This window comes from Sander lucioperca, chromosome 10 (genome assembly GCF_008315115.2).
Source record: "Sander lucioperca isolate FBNREF2018 chromosome 10, SLUC_FBN_1.2, whole genome shotgun sequence".
Classification (NCBI taxonomy): Eukaryota; Metazoa; Chordata; class Actinopteri; order Perciformes; family Percidae; genus Sander; species Sander lucioperca.
In genome coordinates this window covers 32858464-32880887 of record NC_050182.1, presented here as the reverse complement: position 1 = coordinate 32880887, position 22424 = coordinate 32858464, and the positions used below count along the sequence as shown (strand labels likewise).

General features: G+C 40.5%; 1 protein-coding gene across 1 annotated transcript in view; it reads right to left on the bottom strand.

Annotated features, from left to right (window-relative positions):
• Nucleotides 1–1736: 1736 nt before the first annotated feature.
• The window catches only part of LOC116049205 (A disintegrin and metalloproteinase with thrombospondin motifs 16), a 56314-nt gene continuing 35626 nt past the window's right edge, over nt 1737–22424 (bottom strand). The window contains exons 13-24 of the mRNA XM_031298649.2: nt 21063–21235; nt 20828–20958; nt 20359–20482; nt 19975–20219; nt 19456–19591; nt 17733–17859; nt 5860–6064; nt 4975–5169; nt 4769–4825; nt 4275–4490; nt 3353–3500; nt 1737–3205 (exon numbers count right to left, since the gene is read on the bottom strand). Coding sequence (XP_031154509.1) covers nt 3090–3205; nt 3353–3500; nt 4275–4490; nt 4769–4825; nt 4975–5169; nt 5860–6064; nt 17733–17859; nt 19456–19591; nt 19975–20219; nt 20359–20482; nt 20828–20958; nt 21063–21235 — 1873 coding nt within the window. The 3' untranslated portion in view covers nt 1737–3089. The remainder of the gene's footprint in view (nt 3206–3352; nt 3501–4274; nt 4491–4768; nt 4826–4974; nt 5170–5859; nt 6065–17732; nt 17860–19455; nt 19592–19974; nt 20220–20358; nt 20483–20827; nt 20959–21062; nt 21236–22424) is intronic.

The window sequence follows — 22424 nt, the reverse complement described above, 5'->3', positions numbered from 1 at the left end:
CTTTTCTTTCTACTTTTTTTCTCTTTCTCTTCTCACACTCTTCTTCTCTCCTCCCTCCCTCTCATCTGAAGGCCTTAGGGCTCTGCCCCGAGGATTATGACAATGGTGATTTTGTTTTGGGCATCTGTGTCTACTTGACTTGTTGAGAAATGACTAAAGAGTAAAGCCCAGACACAAGATGTCATAGGTGTTGAAATGGCTAATACCGGTATTGGCATTACTGTTTCTATTACTGCCTGGGTGCTGACTTATAGTAGTGCTGCACTCCATTGCAGACTAAGAAAGATAGCTCAGAATTAGGGAACAGGGTCATTTCTGAAATCATATTTACTTTTGTTTCATCATGTTATGATATGACATAAAATGCTAAGCTGTGTGTTGTGCATCAACTACACAGTAAAAGGGTTTCAAAATAATTGCTGAACATGGCTCAGTCCTGGAAACTAAACGTGATACAAAATAGAATAGAATTGCAGCAAACAGGTCAAGTTTGTTTGACAAACTTGACCTGTTTGCTGCAATTCTATTTTGTATATAAACTACTTTAAACACATTCATCTGCTGGCCATAAACAGAACTTCAAATAAATACTTATGCTGGACCTGACTGCTACACGTGTAAATAGGCAACTGTTGGCCAACATGCTTGCTATATCAACTTTTAAAGGTAATAATATGTCATTGTTGTGCTGGTCCCAAGTGGCCAAAAAATGTATTAATGCAGGTTTAACAATTCTGACAAATCCTAAGCTGAACCTAGCTAAGCATTACCTTGCATGGCAGCTTGATCAATATCACAAGATCACGCGTGAATCGCGAGATCATATATTAGACAAAAATCCATCTTCTCAGGCTCAAGTAATGCGTTTGTGTCCGAACAGCAGCGAACCGAACCAATCAGCGTCTGATGAGGAGCTACTGGGAGCTACGGGCGTGGTTTATGTGTGTGACGGTATGGCGGACATGATAGATGATTCATCCAATCACCTGCCTGGTATTTTCCAAACAGTTTCCAATGATGGCTTCTCAGATGTGTTAACAAACCATCTGGCGTGTCAGGTTAAACTAAGCATGTACCAAGCCTAAACTGCAGTACTTTTCTGCATTGTGGAGATATGAATAGGGGAACTCAAGACAAATCCTTTGTCAGGGCATGACGACAATATTGTGCCCTGTTGAAGACTTAAAGCTATAGTGTGTAGTTTCTGTCTCCCCCATGAGGAATTCTATGTAATGACAACAACACTGACGGCGCGTCCACATGATACAAGCCTTACGCGATCCCGCACGCGCCCCCACCCCTCCTCCACGCAGTTGCTAGTATGCAAGGAGGACACGGAGTATTACAAAAACATGATGGACTCTTCAGAAGAGGTAATTATCTTCACTCGAGCATCTGCGTGGGAAAGTCACCGGACGCCATAATCTTCTGAACATAGCCATACTGAGAAATACAGAGAGAGTTGTGTGGAGCTGATAGTCTTAATTAGCTTTGTAGCAACTCATTTGGCAATGGCTTGAATGTAACGGACATTCATTATTATCAAAAAGGTACGCACTAAAGCTTTAAGCCCAAAATGTATGATTGAAGGAATCAAGTTCTCTTTGAGAGGCTTTTTTTTTTCCTTTGGAAGAATATATGATGTAGACGTTTTAAGTTTCACACCACCCTGGTAAGATCAAATTCACTCCAATAGAATGAAATCGGGACTCATGCCACAGCTGAGATGCTGACATGACACACTTTTGTTTATTGTTATTTCATTTACATTGTAAAAATCACATTGAAAAAGCCATCACCCATCAGTGCTTTGAACCATAACCATATAGGTAATGCATTCTTTTTGTTCCATATTAATGCATGCAATACATGACTTGTGTAAAACTGTAGGGCAGTGTAATGAAAAAACGGAGCAGTGACACTTCAGACAGCATGTTTATACCTTATGTCATGAAAAAAGATTTCCACTCGACCGCTGTTGTAAATGATCAGTAATGTTGACATTTGACGTTGACATTTTTGACATTGACTTTTATTTTCTTCAAAAATAAAATAAATGTTTTGAATAAAAAATGTGTTAGTTGTGCAGTTTGTCAGCATGAAATACTATGAAACATAATACAAAAAATATAAAGGTAATGGGCTTAGGGTAGAGTAATACAATGGCACATTTATACTGCTTAATAATACAGTCTTCCAGCAACGCTGTATTGTAAAGCCAATAAATAAGACAAACAATACTGTACACGGGTCACACAATTCTTTTGTTCTTTCCTGAAACTTGAGGACTTCACATAGATTTGGTGACAGAAGACATTGTTGTAGCACCGCTGAGTATGAAAGTCAGTTCACCCAACTTTGACCCATCTCAAAATAGCTCTTATGTATGATGCATTTTGTTTTGTTCTCTTCTTCTTCTTTTTTTTTTACATGACAACACAAAGCTTCCTGCTATTGTCAAGCTATTGAGAAAGCCCACTTTGATTATTCCCAGTCTGTTTTGTATCAAGCCGTAGAGTAAAATTATGTTTTCTTACTTGCTTCTTTGATTCATCCCTTTTCATTATCAAACCCCAGATTTTCAATTGATCAAGAATTGCAGTGCAGACCAGGCCTTATCACATGTTGTTGCGTGACAGTGCCTGAAACCTCATCAACTGTTTTCTCTGTTGGCCTGCCATCATTGGCCTTTGGTTGACTGGGAGATGTTGGGTGTCCTGGGTACAGATCTGTTCAATCACATACAGTACATAAACAAAGCTGGGCTTTTTAAGGTTTTCAGTTTCTTTTAGATATGTCAGTCCTATTCGCTTTAATCAAGATCCCCATTTTGCTAGTTCCTCCTCATAATTCTCTCCTTTAGTTGTACTGTCCTGATCACATTCCTGTGTAGTGAATCAAGTTCTTGTATCCAGATGTCCGGCATCACAGGGAGAAGAAAGGGCACCGCAACTCTCTTGCACTTCCAATGAAGTGTCATTTGTTTTTCAGTGCTCGCCACACGCTTAAAGCATGGGCGTCGAATTTAGTCTTTTGTCTATCTAACTACTACTATCTGTTTGTGTCACAGACAGAGTCACTCTGTATGATTATAGGTTTGAATTTGAACAGGATTGGCAGCACTGCTTGCCATAGAACTTGTGGTTGCAGACTCCATGCTGGGGTACCAGGTAACACCAGTTGAAGTAATCCCGACACACAAGGTCTGTAGAAAAAAAAGGAAAATAAATCCTTATGAAGGCTTGTTTCTGTTCCGACAGTGTATTTGAAGATAACTCTGTTCACAGTACAGATTAGAAGAGTTTGTATACAAGCATGAATGTAGAACTATATTATGTTAGAGCGTCAGTACCTTTCTTCTCAGGTTGTGGGCAGAAGTTGGTGTTGCAGGCCTGGGACATTGAGGGTTTAAGATGGAGGGCACAGCCAGGAGAGGGCTTCCCTTGGACCAGACATTGGACTGTCCTGGCCTGCACTCCTCCGCCGCATGTCACTGTGCACTGTAGGGTACAAAGAAACCTTGATGATGGATACAATGAATGTCATGAACCATGTTTTAACTTATTCAATTCCTCCTCTCTTGTCAATCACCAAGTGTTGATGAGCTTACAAAGTGACCATTGCCAGCACAACTCTGGATACGTGAAGAATGTTCGGGAGACTTTGATGACTTACACAGAAGCATTTAATGAAATCTTTATCAAGGAGAATTAGGATTGAGCTGCACAGTTTAACCCCAGTGCCATCCCAACTCTGCGTGCCGTGTATTTCCAAGAGGCTTATATCTCCTACTGAAGCTGTAAAGTTTGAGTTATGCAAAGATATTGATGGCGCCATAACATAGGCACCAAAAACACAGATGCTCACCCAAATCTTGTTGTTTTGCAAGTTCAGTCCATCACTCACTGGGAAATAGACTAAGGTGTGCGTGAGGCCCCTTTACCCTGTTTCTGCCGACCTTTAAAAGGAGACGATCCCGACTCCCGGAACACAACATTCCCTTATCATAAAGGAGCCTAGACTTCCTCAATCTCTAGAGACACACATACATTCATAAATTCATACTTGAACACAGGACAGGTTTGGTGTTGGAGTATAGCCAAATACATATTCTCGTCCCCTGACCTGTGACCTAAAAGTAACCTGATGTTAAGTTTTCCCCCTTGCCTCATCTTACCACAACATGGTGTTTCTGGGAATTCCACCACAACCATTAACAAAGCAGAAACTCTGCAGGCATAGAATGTAATGCAGTGCTCATGCATGGTTCGTACCTGAGACCAAGGAGATGAGTGCCATTCTGCTCGAGGCGGAGGTTGAGGGAGGGGTTGAGGTGGATAGGCACGATGATGCGTGCTCCATCTGTGGACTGGTGGGGTAGTGCGGACTTGGCACTCGGCCAGGATGCAGGGCCTCTGGAGCTCTACTGTGGGCTTGGGGACATGGTGGCACTTCTTGGCAGCAAGCTCTCTGTACTTTCCTGCAGTGTCCTATATTATGGAAACCAAAAACATTCATGTAAACCAGAAGATGCCATTTTGTAATATGACACCCTCAAGAAAACTATTCTTCACAATAAAATCTGTAACTACTGAACACAACAGTAAAGAAAAAAATTAAAACCTAAATTATACCAAATCGAGATTTGAAGAGATGATAATTTAAGGCAGGGATTTGTCACAACTAATGTTTTAAGTTACTAATTCAATAATTAGGAATCAACATTTTGCTATATTTGAGTGAACATCATTACACATGTAATACACACCTTCTCTGCACACTTGATGAAGCGTGCCTGATAGCCACGACCACATGTTACTGAACACTAGACGATCAAGGACGGGAAAGAACGGAGAAGAAATGGAGAGAGAACATATTTACATTAGCTAAACATTATAATTTTACATGACTAATGCTGTATTTATTTCAGTTACACATTGTTTTCATCAGTCTTTATAACTGCTCTTGAATTACCTCTTGCCACGTGGAGACAAACCACTGGACTTTGCGTTGTTTCTGGCAGCGTTTGATGAAACAGGATTCTTGATTGGTGGGTTTTGACAGGCCTGCGCACAAACTGTCTGGCAGTGAGTGTGTCTGGGCACCTGGGTTGGTGCTCGTACACAGCACCGTCCTCTTCCTTGAGCCGTTGCCACACTTACGAGAACACTGCCAAATAAACATGGTAATGATAAAATGTAATGCAATGTTAAATGCATTTAAGCTACCAACAGTAAGGATTTGTCTAAATGAATGTAGCTATTAAATGACTTAAGCATAGAAAAATAATGTCACAGGCCAAAGATCTTAACAAGCTAACTATGCACAGAAAGCATTTGAACATATATTTACATTCTCCACACAGTGACATATTGTGCTTTACTTCCTTAATACTACCTTTGAGGTAGTTCAACAATTCCCCAAATATTCATTCTTATGCCATGCACACATCTTATGGTAGGGCCTAAATCCATGAAACAGGGGGCTGTGACGCACTACACCGTGCCACAGAGAACCAGAGAGGAAGTAAACTGGACACCATTTGTGGCAGGTAGTTAAGGATATGTGGGGTAAATGGCAGTAAAGTTTAAGAGTGAGACAAGTCACTACACACAATGTATAGGAATTGGACAGAGAACAGTCTCAGTGTGCACATTCATAGTTTAAAGCAGCTGAGATCACTGTCATAAAATGTGGTGAAGCCATCAAGGCTTCACTTCAGCTCTTTAGGCTGAATGGCGAGTGTGCAACTTTGAAGTTTCCTGCTTAGGATGAAAGTGGTGTACTAATACACCAGTATGCCTTGAAACTTCTTACATTGTTACATGACGGTGGCAGATCACTTTCACACATGCTTACCTGTGACCATGGCCCAGTGGTCCAAACTGGTGGACAGCTGTGTGTGTTGCAGGCTTGCCTTCTGGCTGGGGTGGGCTGGGCACAGTGAGAGTCGGCAAGGGCGTCTACATTGGTCTGGCTGGTTCTCTGGACACACTGGACCTGCCGCGTCTGCTCCCCTCCTCCACAGCTCCGGCTGCACACCCCCCACTCTCCTACAGACCAGCTGGGACAACACAATACAAGCCCGCTGAGTCAACATGCACAGCTCCTTAATCACTTATTCAGACAGGCCTGCGGGAATTCACAAATGACACTGTACAATGACAGCGAATGTAGAAAACTCGCTGTGTTGTATCTAAGCCAATTCTCTTCTCCAGTGGCCTCTGCAGATTTTTCATCTTCGGAAATAAAATAGAAGGGATATAAAACCCAGAACTTACTGTATGTCTAACATAAGCTTAAATAGCCCTTAACTAATTTTCAGTAGTAAAACATCTTCTCACAGAGAAACCTAACTTCTTGGCAGACAATACCAATAATGTGATAACAAAGATGAAATAAACATGAAAATACAAGTATCCAGTCTTCATATATCGCTAAACTTGTAGGAACATTGCAGGCCTAACTCTTTAGGGTCTTAGACATTTGTTCATGGCTGACTGGCTTCAGAGCAAGTCAGAACAGCCGAAACACCAGGCTTTTAAACTGTAACTTAAACCCCACTGCACAGTTCTAAACCCCCTCCTTGCCTAAACGCAGCCCGTGTTACCCCTAAAACTAAAAATCGCCACATAATTCTTTCATAATTACCTTCATTTCTACTGTACACTCTGAACAAATAGGTATGTTGGCAGTTACAAAAATTGGATTTTTCAAGAAATTTATATTAAGTAGGGATGTCCCGATCAGGTTTTTTTGCCCTCGAGTCCGAGTCCGAGTCATTTGATTTTGAGTATCTACCGATACCGAGTCCCGATCCAATACTTCTATAATAATTTAACTTTATAATACCTCCAGACCGCAGACATACTTGCGCTTTCCGCTTCAAGCTGCTTCCGTGTTCTACTTTGCCGGCATTTAACCAATAGCGTCTCTGCAACAAAGTGATGTCATGCCGCACGCGTTGCTGTTTCTGTGTGGAGTCAAAAGGGTCTAACTCTGTGCCACCGCATAACTATAGATGTGTTAAAAAATAATGAGAATATATATACATATATATCCGAGTCCTGATCGGGAGGTAACGTCCGATTCCGATCGAGTCTGAAACCACGTGATTGGGCCCGATTTGATCTGGACATCCCTAATATTAAGCATCCTTTATATTGATTCATCTGAGACACACAATCCTCTGATCGGATGAGTGCTCAGTTTAGGACAGTTTATGTTGTTTTTAGGGCATTTTTTTCAACACTGCGTCTGGGCAGACCTTCTCTCTTCCTCAAAGCTTCATTGCATCTATCCCCAAACTCAAGGTGCAGGCAGCTCAATCCCTCATCACACGTGCTAACTTCACCCCAATATACCCACCCAGCCGCCTATGATCTACACCGAACAACCCAAAAAACATGGCTGTCAGCACATCGAGTTGTATATATTAACAGTCTAAACTTTATTTGTGCTAATTTGGTGCATCACTTGCTTGGAATGTTGTATAAGGAGGATGAGAAGAGTTTAGCTCTAAAGGGCATTATACATGCACTATCAAATCTAAATAAATACGGATGGAGAAGTTCCATCTGGTTTTATATATGTTATGACTTGTCAGGAGGAAGAGACACGCTGTAGTATCATCAAAGGATGATATGAGGGAGGATAAAGGGAATGTAGAGATGAACATTTCTATTACTTTAAACATTTAACCAAGTGATCAACACATACATGTAACATATCTAACATGCTGACATATTTATTGGCCCTTGGTGCAGAAATAGGAGCTAAATCCTCATGGTGTTATTGAATACATAAATAAATGGAAGCAGACGACCAACTAAAGTGACAGCAATTTTTAGAGCCACATCGTGTCTTTCAAGAGCTAAGACATATTTGGACACATTACGCTTGCATTGTTGGCTTCAAGAGAGAGGGAATTCAATACTTCTTAATTTGTATTTTTCCATATGTCAATACCTAAAGTGTACAGGATTGCTATGATGTAACACACAAGCAGGTAGTGGTTAGCTGATACCATGGATTTGAACATTTACCTACAGTATGACATCATACTGGCATACTTAATGAAATCTTATTTTGGCCCTTATACATCACTTTATTACATCTCAGATATCAGTTTCTGCAGGAGGTTGAAGGTTTTTTAATGTGGGAGATGATAAAGGTAATATTAGAGCTTTAATTAATACTGAAGGCATTTACTTATAACATGGATTTATCACCTTAGTGACCCCACCGGCATGGCCATTGGTGTAATATAACGATTAATGCCATATCAAGTTATAGACCACCTTGTGATCTCTGCCTTTATTTGTAAGTGGGGGATGTTGGAGGATGAGCAAGCATCACACTCTCTAGACAGAAGCACGGGGGATCAGATGTCCTGTGGACAGTGTCAGATAGTCTCTGTGGTCTAAATGACACCGTCTACATGCTCACCAGAGGCATTAAATAACTTGTGACCAGTGTTTATGGCTGTGCCACTGTGCGTGTGTTTGAGCTTTCAAGTGTACATGTCAGGGTGTTTCTGTGCTTGTATCAGTGTACGTCCACACTGCAAGAGAGAATGATATCATCCACTAAATGTGAGCGGGCATCGGAAACCTTTTTCCGTGATGTAATGCCCGTTCAATCCAACTTACTGGGTGCAGTCACAGCAAAATGTATTAACTGCAGGGCCTCACAATAGTATAACCTGCAGAGATGGAACGGTGACCACAGATACCTTGTCTAGTCTGGTTGGTCCACATGTTTTGTCTCTGCTCACAGTTTATGTGTGAGGAGGGCCCACAAACTGTTAGAAACGTATTGAAAAATGTGTCCAGATGCTTGGTGAAAAAAAGAAACATATGCATGTATTCTTGGACAATATGTTTCAGTTTAGTTCAACAAAAATGTTCTATACCAGGCATTTCACAGAGGTTGAACTGAAATCAGTTCTGGTTGATTAAACCATGAAACAGAACTCTAATATAGTAGGATACACAAATTAATGTGATCATCAGAAACCCACACTACAGCAACACTGTAACAATATTATCTGCATCTTATGTTAACGTTTCATATGAAATCTGAGATATTTATACCACACTACCATGCTGCAAATAACAGAGTATAAAAGCATGGAAATAAAGCCTGGAGGTTTAGACTGCAACCAATAAGAAAAAGATGAATAGTAATATTGTTACTGTGCAAATGTTCTGCTGTAACATGAGAACGCTGTTGCTTTAAATGTCTGTATTGAAAATTTGCCAGAAAAGTCTGGCAGTATATGTTGTTACAAAGCGTGATGGGTGTTACAGTAAACACACTAAGTATTAACAAAGTGATGATAATAATGGCATATAATGTCCCTTTCCCTAATAAAAGAATGTAAAACATATCTGGATATTTTTCTTAAATCACATTGACAACTATTCATTTAAAAGAGATGTAATGAAATTTGTATTGATACACTAATAAGTCACTGATAATGTGCAACAAATTGAGGCGCTGCCGTAATCAGCATTCATTTTGTATTCTTAATTTAAAAAAGTTTGGTCTCAAGTCTAAACATAAAAATTAAACATACGAATTGTAAAATGTGGTTATAATATGGTACCAATGCTTTACCTAAAAGTTTACCTTATTCAGAGGGGAATCTTCCATTTTACAAATAGATCCATAGATTATCTGACTGTTTAATTACCAGTTCCCGAAGACCTCCACATAAATGTGTAATGTACACAAAATCAGTCAAATATATCAAGCAAAGTAGCTCTGTAAGTGCCTTCTTCCATACTTCCACGCACACACATACATAAACACACATGTGCGTACACACAGGCACACCTAAGCAGCCCTAGCTGTAGATATTAAAGGAGACAGGAAATGAGTGTTAACAGTTGTGAGATTACTTACAGCCACCATTATCACTGCTTCCTCAACTTAGTGTAAACACACAAATCCATTAGTGAGTAAATGCTGATAGGGGTGGTGGTGTGTGTAACTTTGTAAGTGGTAGAGTGTGTGAGAGGAGGTAATAGAGAGAAAAGAAAGCTAAGTGGAAAGAAGAAATATCAGAGAGCAGTATTAACATCTGAGATTATTTATAGGTGACTTTTAAAAGATACAGTGAGGTAGACAGACAGACAGACAGACAGACAGACAGACAAGCAAGCCACAGCCTCACAAATCCCTGCTGAGAGATTGGAAGTGCTGTGACCCGGGCACAACAAAGTTTGAATGACACATATCCTTAGCTGGCTGCTTGGTGGAGTATGTGTGTGTGTGTGTGTGTGTGTGCATGTGTTTCTGTGTGTGTGTGTGTGTGTGTGTGTGTGTGTGTGTGTGTATCTGTGTGTACTAGGACAGGGTTGGACAGGTCACAGTAAACAAAGAAATCACATCAATGTGTCCAGGCCATTAGGGTACAGCTGAGCCTGAAGCCACCCAGGTAATGGACACTGCCGTTTAGGTCTGTGTTACCAAGCACTGCTGTTACTCTGTGCAGAGTGTGTGTGTGTATGTGTGTGTGTGTGTGTGTGGACGGGTGAGAGGTGGGACAGAAGGATCTCAAAACTGACCTCAAAGGCTTCACCTATGCCTCTGTGTGAGAGAGACAGACAGAGGGAACCAGAGTCAGACAGTGGGAAGGACAAAAACTGAAGGGATGTACGGGGACAGAGAGAGGCCGTGCCCCTTGCAGACAAGTGGCTGTGTGTGTGTGTGTGTGTATGTGTGTGTGTGTGTGTGTGTGTGTGTGTAGAGGTGAAATGAAGCATCTGTTGTACCTACAGTATCCTGAGAGATGAGTCAGCAGTTAAGTACTGACTGAAACATACGGAAGTGGAACAATCACTGTTTCTGGCTACCAGATAATGACAATGGGATCACACACTGTAGATGGGCAGATAAAGCTTTAATTGTTTGGCTCCTCTGCATAAACCCAGAAACACTGTGAGCAAGAGTTTCCCTATGTCCTCCTTGATGTATGCCCTCTTCTCTCCTTAAATGTTTAGTTTCTGACTAACATCCATATACCAACAGGAACATAATTAAGTGTTCCATTGTATGCGGCGTAGACACATAATACACTACATGGATTTGGTTCACGTACATATATGTATACAGTAATGGAGTTTTTCCATTACATGGTACCTGCTCGACTCGCTTCGACTCTACTCGCCTTTTTTAGTTTTCCATTACGAAAAAAAGTCCCTGGTACCTGCTAACAGGTACTTTTTTTAGTACCACCTCCGTCGAGGTTCCAAGCGAGCTGAGGCGATACCAAAAGGTGACGTGAAAGCGACAGAGGAGGGTGTCCTGAACAAACCGCCATTTTTAAATAGTTTAGCCAGCTGTGTTTTTTTTTTTGCTGCCTCCAGCTTCATATTGAAACAAAATGTGTCTTCTGGCTGTGGCAACAACAACACACCTTTGACGTTCTGCGGCAGTTTACTGCGGTGCCGCTATGACGACCAGCCAAGCTCGCCTCACGCATGAGGCGGTACTAAATCTGCAATGGAAAAAGGAGGACGGGGCACCACGGCCGAGCCGAGCCAAGCCGAGCTGGTACTAGCAGTGGAAAAACCCCATAATATGCTCTTTTTGTTATCTGATTTTTACAAGGGTTTAATTGACAAACCTAGTTGAGACCATTCAGTGAGTCTTGTTTCAATATACTGACATTTGTTTTAGCTATTACAGCTCTAAATGACATATTTTATGGTGAAATATTAGCTTTTACTGAACTTACTGTAACCCAGTGGTTCCTAAACTTTTTCCCTCATAACAAAAAGTGACAAGTTAAATGTCTATGTTTCTCATTGGTTTATGTTACAGTAAGTGAAAAATGTTAGTTAACTCTGTTAGTAGTTACAGCTTTGTTTGATGCATGACAACATTAAAAACAGTATGATTTGACAATTTTTGTGGTGCACTTTTTATTTGAGCATGTTTTACCCGCCATCTTTATTATTTTGTTTCATGTTATCAGGTAACTGAAATTTAACACTTAGGTCATGGCGACTAACCCATCTCCATGACAACTGAGCAACTCCATCTGCTGAGGATAGATGTTGAAAGCTTCAGAAACAAGTCAGTTGGACCTTTCATTGAGACATTTTTGTTACCTTTGTGCATGTGCAAAAGACTGCATTTATTATTTTTGATCATTTAACCATAGAGCTTATACATATATTTAAACAAAGTAACATTTTACCGCAATTATGTCATCTTGTCATTTGACAGTCCTATTAGTTAAAATGTGTTTTTCTTTGCTGACCTTAAATTCTACATTACAAAGTTACTAAAATGTTGTGTGGGTTTGTAAAAGAATCCTTGGTAACAGTAATTACCCCAATACAACCCAATAGTTAATAACGTAGACTGTAGGTGGAGTACAGTGGTAGCCATCCTAACATAACATTCGAGGATCTCTTTTATCCAAAGTGCCTGACAACACTATGGGAGCAGACGTGTTTTGCCTCGGTGGGAATAATCTGTATAGTTGGCAGTAGTGCGCTGTGCTCACAGTACCAGTTTTTTTTTTTAGTATAACAGTGAAAACAAAGCCGGAATGACTACATAATATACAGCACATAAATACACATGATGACACAGTGAACCACAAACATGCCATTATTACTTACGTCTGACCTAACAAAGCTCTGGAGGGACATGGCCCTCCTTTTCTGATGATTATATATTTATTTTCTGTCAACACGATCGCTACTTTATGTCAGTGAATATGAGACAGCTATGTGGTCATCATGCAGGATTTTCCTAGGATACCTGTTCCAAAACGGAGACAGACACCAAATGAGCAAGAAGGAAAAAGAAGGCACTTGCACTGCTATGTGGAGGAAAAATCCCCTTTAGAACAGCTGTTGGTTACTATAAAACATGAGATAAATGGCAACGTAACTGGGATTCCATGATTTCAGTGGTGATTACATAATATTGGTGCCCTGTATAATACAGTGGTTTTTCAGTAGGTGTTGGGACATCACCAATGGAATCAGAGGGGAGATTTCAAAGAAAAGCATCCAGAACAAAAGAGAGGGAGAGAGAGATTGAATCTACTTCTGGAAATGTGTGCATTAGTGTTACTGTAATAGATTTAATTGTTTTTGATACTTATACTTTAGACTGCAGTGCTCATTGGGTGGAGTGTAGTAGAGAAAATTGTTCCTTGGGAGTCTTGATAAAAGGGTGAGAGAGTTTGGATGGGAGTGAACTTCATAGTAACCAAACACCACCACTGTTCCTCTGCTGCCCTGCCCTGTCATCTTCCTCTGTTTGTGTGTGTGTGTGTGTGTGTGTGTGTGTGTGTGTGTGTTTGTGTGCGTTTGCCAGACAGCAGCTGATAGCCAATCATTCTGTTCTTGGCAAAATGATGGCAGCAACAACAGCATCATACATAATGGCTGCAAGTGTCCTGTACATGTTATTTTATACTTCATATGCATAGCATCTCTAACACTCAAAGTTTGATTTTATTTGCTCTTCTTGTTTGTCTCTCTTTCTCTTCTGTTATTTTGTATTTCATTGCTTTTTAAACTCTGTAAATAACTATATAATATTACATAACAGGCGTTCAGCAAACACTAATAGAAAGTGACTCATAGCATTAGAGGCACTGATGTGCAGGAGCAAAGATGCAACAATGCCTTATTGTGCCTTTCTCTGGCAATGCTGTCTAATATCGAGAAATAATGAGACTTCTTACAATATTTTAAAAGGCTTGATGTGGCCACAACATAACAAAACAGTTTTACATGCATCGGGACAAAGTCACATTTGGACAAACAACAACAGAATTCTTTTGGACATCCACATGCAACACCGACCAAGATGAGGTCAGTGTCTCAGCTAAACCGTTCTCTGCTCGTAAATCAAGGCACAAGTTGTCAGCGGTGTCCACTTCATTTGCAAGAATCTGGCTGATATTTCAGACCATTGCAAAGAGTGTACGTGGGAATACTCAGAATAGAGGCACAGAGGAATTGACGCCTCAACAGCAGCTGTCAAAAGCCTCTAGATAAATGCTCTTGTTATTTCTTGGGAGACAGGCATCTACTATACTCTGTAACTCTCCTGCTCTATCTGTGCAGTAGTATTCCTGATAGAGGAATCACAGGTCAGAACTGAACCTGCGGCCGCTGCGTTGAGGACTGAGCCTTTGTATATGGGCGCATGTTCTACCAGGTCAGAAACATTTCTTTTTAAATTAGCATCCCTACTCAGAGTACTACAGGTATTCTGTTTAGGGTGCTCTATGTTTTGTGCCTTGGCTAATACTTGCAGACAGTGCACTACACAAGTACATAGGAAGTTAAATCAAAAAAATCTCCTCTCTCATTAAAACCAATGTTATCCCAAGAGTGTGTTTCACTGATTTGTTTCCTAGCCAGGGTTTTACCCTTCGTGACACTGTCCAGAGCAGCACACACAAGGGAGGGACATTTCCCCTGTGCGTGTCTTTATGTATGTGTGTTCATACATGTCCTGCCTGTCAATGGGCGCACCACTCCCTATGATGTCTGCAGCATCGCACCACGTTGACTGATCTTTGATCCTCTGCCTTGGTTCTTGTGTGTCAGGGGTATAGACAGTGACCGAACCAACTGAGCTGAGCCAAGATCCCACAGAACCACACCCTGAAACCACAGAACCATTAGCGGGTCTCGTTCCCACTCTCACTGTCTGCTATCATCATGCATCATAGAAAATTTGTTAGTGCCACTCTAAGTGACAGCAGTGGCATTTTACAACATTTCTAAGAAAATCCCTCTTGTCCACAGCATCCTGGATGTGAACCACAACATATGATAATATTTGCTACTTTGGTTCCCAACTGCAAATCAATCTTGAGCTTGTTTCTGGTGCACCCTTGTGGGAAGAAAATTCTGAGGATCACCAGGATTTGGATGAACCAACATGCCCCATCAATTCAGCTGGCAGTGCATTTTGCATCCAGCCGAAGTGAGTTGAGAGTGACTGAGTGACTGATTCAAGTCATTCCTTTACAGGAGGACGTACAGGAGCGTTTGTTCAAGACAGCAAATACACAGTTGATTGGGGACAGGTTGCTAACAGCTTTAGTGGCAATGTCTCTCTGTAACCCATGCATGTGTAGTGACTTAGGTTCAGATATGACAAATTAGAAGAACACTGAGGCCGGATCTAATGGAACTTTTAAGCCTAATTCAAGCCTGTTTGTAACCGGAATCGACAATGTTTAGTTTCATTTTCATTTTTTAAAGTTTGACAAGGCAGGGTAGGCCTACAGCAATAAAACAAAAATTACAAAGCATAAAAATTGTCCTAGTATGTGGCACAGCGATCCGCTCTACAAACGAAAAAACTTATTATTACTTAAACAAGTCTTATATTTATAACTTTTACGGTGAAACACGAGAGCAGAATATATTAATTATTGTGTGGCACATAATTCTGTAGCGGCAGTTTGCTGCATGGTAGGTGTCTCTGTTCATCTTTTCTCTCCATGCCCTTATAAATGCATAATCTATACGCTTGTTCTGTCTATTAATTATTAAAAATAGCGTAAATAGCACTTGTGTGTTTATTGCTGCTATAACCATATGGCTATTGAAACCATATGTCCTGCAGCCCAGTTATTCTATATGGCTGCTATTCTGGACTTGATATTTTATTTAATAATTAGGTATCACATGAGTAGTCTCTCTGTTCTCAGACTGTAGGTTCAGACGTGGTTCAATTTAGTGAGTAGGACTACTACAGTGGGAGCTCCTGTTAAGCACTAAACGATTCGGTGAACAAATCCTTTGTATGAATCTTTTTAGTGAACTGATCCTAGTGATTCAGTACACTGAAAAGAATGATTTTGCCCATTTCTGTTCAGCTGTGTTTCTTAAACTACAATTTGAAAAGTGATGTCTCTGGTGGGTGTTGATAGGGCCAGAGAATTGGTGTTTTGTTATGAGCTTAGGTCCCACGGTGAGACTGCATGTGAAAAGGTTTACAAGTCCTTGGCCTGCTGTATTAAACAAACACAGGAGCTAACCATTCTTGACAGTTGGTGAGGTATCATGCTGAACTGGACAAAGACACAAAGAGAATATCCAGTGGAACTTCCCCTTCTTCACCATGTCTTACACACGTTTGGCCAAAATGTTAAAGCTATTTTTCATTACACAAGAGGAAAATGTCATCATCATAGAACAGGTGCTTTATTGGGCTCAAAAAGGGTGGAGAATACAGCCAGTGCTGCCTGACACCATTCTTTTGCTTTATTATGAGGAGATAGTGTGGGAAGTAGTTTGGAAGAGTTGACTCAACCAATAAACAGCTCTTTTTGACACCGCATGTCAAGAAATTACAGAGCAGATGTGTAGGTGTTGTAGACCAATAACACATGGCGGTCAGAAGAAGGAAGGTGAAAAGGACAGAAGGTAAGAGGACAAAAGACTAAACCTCCAAACAGTGAAGTAGGATGAGAGAAAAGGACATTAAGTCAAAGTAGAGTGAAAACTTACTGTAAAATACGATCCACAAGACCATCTCTTCACTAGCGCAGTGAGCTATCTATATCAACCTATTTGGCTGGTGGCCCCTAAAGCTGCCTCCTCGAGTTCCAAACATGAACGTGCATGTATAGAATGTTGAGCGGTAACAGCCAACCATGTTTTTGGCTGTCACATAGCCTACAGTTCACAAAATAGCCCTTCCAGGATATGCCAATTGAACAATTGAATAATTGACATACCCCAAAGTCTAGAAGTCCAGATGGGCCAACTATTCTGTCTTTTTCCATCCAAAAGTGTGTATCAGGAAAATATGAGGAAATGTCTGTACCGTTCAAATACCATTTTCTAATGATGTCCAGATTGAGAGCCCGAGCGCAAATATATTGTTGAGGTCATTCACAAATGTTTGAAGCCACAAATTATCATTGACATCACTAAGATTTGAGTTGAATGAGTTGTGATATTTAATTCACATAAACTCTAAGCTTAACAACAAGAGTCTACGGCCACGCTAGCGGCTCTGTGAGGTTGTACTTTGGCATACCTGATCTAAATGCTAATGTCTAAAATAATTTCCCCCTGGGATTATTAAAGTATTTCTGATTCTGATTCTGATTCTGATGTCAGCATGTTAATATGCTTACAATGGCAATGCTAATATGCTGATTTTGAGCAGGTATAATGTTTACCATGTTAACAATCTTAGTTTAATGTGTTGGCATGCGTACATTTGCTAATTAGCGCTATACATAAAACACAGCTGAGGCTGATAGAAATGTCAATAGTTTTAGCACTGGACAAATAACTTATGATTTAATTTTGACCTGATGATAACACTGGATAAAAAATCTAGCAATCACCAAAGTGATAACAATTCATACTGAGGGAGACATGAATGTCTGTACCCAATTTAATGGCAATCCATCCAATAGCTGTTGAGATATTTCACTAGGATTTATCCTGTGGACACCATGGATAGTTGTAATAAATTGCTAAGCAATCCATCCAATAGCTGTCAAGATATTTCACTAAACAAATACATTTTCAAACCTGCGGGTGGCCCTAGAGGAAAAGTCATGGAATCACCAAAGTTACTAAGATTCATCTTCTGGGGACAATGAATGCCTGCACACAATTTTCATCTAGATTGACTCAGTAACTACATCACTAACCATCACCACTATGACTAGCAAACAAAACACTGACATATGACAGAGCAGAGGGTCTGACCTGGCGGGACATGGTTTGGTGTTGCAGGGCATCAGTCCAGTAGCTGGTCTTGATCTGGGATTGCAGTAGGACGTATTCACTTGCGCTCTCAAGTCTTTGTAGCACGCAGACTTGGTGTTCATTTGGCCTGTATAGGTGACATCAATCATTTCAGGCACATCATCATGAAAGGAGAATATCATTTTCATTTTGACTAACACTCTATGCTGTCTGCCTGTTGGCTACATTAAAATAACAGTACGACAAAACTGTCTCATATTTACAGTAATGGATTTAGTTATGGAGAGGGGTATTATAGGTTATTGTGCACTGAAACACAGTAGTTTGACAAAAAAGGTATTTGAACAATTTGTTTTGTAAGTCATATTGTGACAAGCTCCTTGTCAGGATGCTATCAAATGTTTGCACATAATATACCTGCAATATGTGACACCGGTTTAATTTAACTGGTTTTATGCTGACATTAAAATACCTTCTAGGTAGTCAAAGGAATGTTCATGGACATTTAAACTTGTGTCTTTTCGCCACACCTCCTTCTGCATGTGTGATATGCAAACAATTTTTTTGGCTCTGTAATATATGAAAACAACAGATGAACGGTTTGTTTTATTAACTTTCTTTCTTTCAGATGATGACAAACGAAAAAGAAAAAAAAGTTTGATGTATGAGAAACTTGAATCCCAGCTTCACAGATCCCCTGGTTGGTATTTGGCCTCAGGCATGGTCAATCTGCACATCCTAACTCATTCAGGTCAGTTAGTCAGTCACACTCTTTAATAAAGAAAACGACCCCCAACCCATCATGGCCTACAATCAGCACACAAATAGGTGGAGGTGGTTAGGGTGCACTGCAACAGACCAGGGTGGGGAACTTTAACCTGCAGTGTCAATCAATAGGAACTCTACACTGGGGGCTTTGTTCACACTCATGAAGGCAAGTAAGTGCACACAAACACACACACACACACACACACACACACACACACACACAAACACACACACACACACACACACACACACACACACACACACACTTTTGTCTACTGACTTCCAGCCTCAAATCACCATGCCAGGGTCTGCCCATGTCATTACAACAACTTTGCATTAGTTTGTGTGTGTGTGTGTGTGTGTGTGTGTGTGTGTGTGTGTGTGTGTGTGTGTGTGTGTGTGTGCCTCAGGTGGAACAAAGGACACTGGTCGAAGTCATGCATGTGTGTGCTTGCTTGCTCTAGCGTATCCATTTGTGTATGCGTGTGTGTGTGTGTGTGTGTGTGTGTGTGTGTGTGTGTGCACGTGCGTGCGTATAATAGCAGGTCTTCAGTAGAACAGGAAGAGGTCCTACCAGTCTCAAACAAGAGCTACTAATGTCCCCTCAGTAATGATGGGAACGCTCCCATCTCCATTTAACCTGCAGCTAAAAGCCTTATTATAGATCAGAGAGGTCAGACTGAGCTTCAGATGCTGGCCCAGATTGATGATCAGAAGATGATGTTTCCTTTTTCATTAACGCGATAAGACTTTAAATTGTTTTAGAACTATATCTACGTAAAAAAAACACAAACAATTATGGTACTTTTTTAACAAATAGAACAGCTAACTGCACAACAGATTTAATATGACAAGGGAGATGAAAAGGACAATGCCACACTTCCACACTTGGAAAAACACATTTTGACTGTAATATGATAATGCAACTATTTTTGTCATTAATGCATACACTTACCTCCGGCACAAGTTGCTGAGCATTGGGAGCGTATGATGGCCCATGTATAATTGTGTTTGATGTGGCTCCTTTTCTCATCAGCTTTCTTCAGAGTGTATTCCCAGCGTACACCTGGGTTCCAGCCCTGCAACAATATCTACAGGAGAAAGAATGTGGTAAGAGCAATGAGACGAAGGACAACAAAACGTAGCACAGATATATATTTGATATAGGCTGATTCTCTTTTTGTGTATTGTGGAACTGACTGTTGTCATTTCTTATTGTTTGTGTTTTATCTTGTATTTGTCTGTCTTTTGCTATGTTTTGTATTGTGCTATGGACCGTTTTTTTTGTGTCCTGAATAAAGACTATGATGATATAGACGAAAGTTATCATGGGAAGTAAGAAATAAGTCACAGAGGAATGAAAGATGGGAAAGGGTTGTAGGAAACGTAAAAAACAACCTAGTTGCACAAATACATTGACATAAATCTATAACATCAGTCAAAGCAATACTTTGTGTGTCCAGGGATCCTTTACCTCTATGACTAGTGTCTCATTAGTAGGGCCAGTTGATATGAGGCTCTCTGGTCTGTTGTAGGGTCTCTTGTACTCAAAAATAGCTCCAGCGATAGGGTGTCTGCCTGGCCAGTCCACCGTCCAGTGGCCGTTCAGGTAGTAGTGTCTCTGGGTGTCCCTGACAGCCAGGTAGGAGCTGGACGTATTCAGTTCCATCAGACGGATACTCCGAGCTCCTGCTGGGATGGTTACCACCCCATAGTACTCTGAGAAAAAGTATACAATATTAAACAACACACACGTTGTGTAGCTGTGTATGAGCTATGAAATGATAAAAGGCAAAAAAAGGCAGTTAGGAAATCCCCCAAAACCAATGAACTGAACAATTTAACTACTGGGACTTACGGTTGGTATAATGCTGCTTGGTGTACTGGCCTTTGTAGATCCTGCAGGTGGAGTTGTCTCCTTTACACACCCCACAAGCATCAGGCACAGCTGTGGAGCCCAAAACACGGTCGCAGCCCACTCTCTGTGGGATAAAAACATCATTGCGTTTGACAAACAAGTATATTATACATAAAAAGCAACAAACTATAAATGAGTTGAAAACTTCAATCATTTATCCCTTATGTGTTGACATGTCAACATTTGGGTTTATCGTGACATTTAAAGTAATAGTAAACCAGCACAGCGAAAGTGTCTATTGATGTTCTCCTACTGCTAAATCCACGCTCAGAATTTATAGCTCAACTTCAAACACCTTACATATGATATCATCTTCAAACAAAATCTAGCACTAACTGCGCAACGCTTTGAAATCATTATTCCGTCAAACCCTGTTACTGTCTCGCCACTTGCCATTTAAAAGTATTACCTCACACAGTCCGTCAATACAGACATTAGAGCTGTCCTGTGAGCAGAGTGTCCCATCCTTAACTTTGCTGGCCAGGGCAAAGAAGAAATCATAGCCTTCAGCAAAGCAGTACAGCTTACATACATCTTGATCTGGGGGGAAAGAAAATAACCACATGGGCCACAGGCAACGAGCATATTGATTGTTTAATTGTTTTCCTAAGTAATTCTAAAAATGAATGGAACATTTGTCTCACCATCCACTCTACTGTATGGTCTCCAGCTGTAGTACCATCCCCTGAACTGTTTGCCGTTGAACTCAGCACACTGCTGCGCTCTGTAGTCAGTGGCGTTGGGGGGACAATCCTCAGTGTTGCAAAGTTTGTACGACCTGGAGGAGCCCTCACAGAACTTCCCTCCATATGCAGGTCTGCAGAGAAGGATTGAAAAATATATGCCTCTATTTGTTGCAACATATTGTATGTTTGATATTCAGTATTTGGTTACACTTTACTTGAAGGAATCTACATAAGAGTGACATGACACTGTCATGAACATGTCATAAACATTATAAACAAGTCATAAACGTTTATGACATAACGCTTCTTTTTTCGCTAGTTTGCTACGCTAACGCTAACACTAACGCTAACGTTACTTTGCTGATTTGCACAACAGTCCCGCATTTCTCTGCCTTAAATGGACTCCATGCATGTCTACAGTTTAACTAAACTCCATTAGCAGCGAATTTCATTTGATATCAGTGCATAACACTACTTGCTTTGGAGACATCGATACATGCTTTCCATATACCGTCCTGTATCACACAGGAAGGAGGAAACCCGGCAGCTGATCCACTTTCGGGCTGAAAACGAGCAGAAGTTTCTGCGTTCATGTTGTAGCCATTCATTATTGTATTGGTACTGTATTATTGTAAACATGTGTAATTCATTCCTGTTCATGCACCTGTACATTGTTGTTGGTTATGCTACAGGACACTAATGAAAGAAATGGGGTATGGAGGGAAAGGTTACTGGCCAACAGGCATCAGACTGGAGTCTGGAATTTCAGAATAGCTGTAGTTTTTTTGTTTTGTGGTCTTGTTTGTCTTTTTTTAGTTTTATACATTTGAGTGCCTTTTTTATATGTGTGTGACATGTAAGTTATGGTTCTAATAGTTGATAATGGTTCTGTAATATAATATATTTTTATATAATGTTTTTGCCTGTTATGTTTACTTTATTGGGCAATAAAGACAGATTTTTGTTAACAAAAAAAGTGTTTCTGAACATCAATGACATTCAAAACAGTGATAACTGAAACAGATATACAACACACCATACAGTGTGTATACAAATATTTATTGCAAACAGACCTAAGTATGTATGATGACATAACCGTAACCAAGTGGTGTCTCATTTCATAGGGATATGTTTTCAAGACAAAGGGGTAGGGGAAGGGGAAGGGGTAAGACAGAGAAATGGGATTCAGCCTAAGTGTCATTCGGTTTTTGTCATGACAAGTTATGGTTAGGGTTAGGTTTAGAGGGTTAGGGTTCATGTGTCATGACTGTGTCATGTCACTCTTATGTAGATACCTTCAAGCAAAGTGTTACCCAGTAT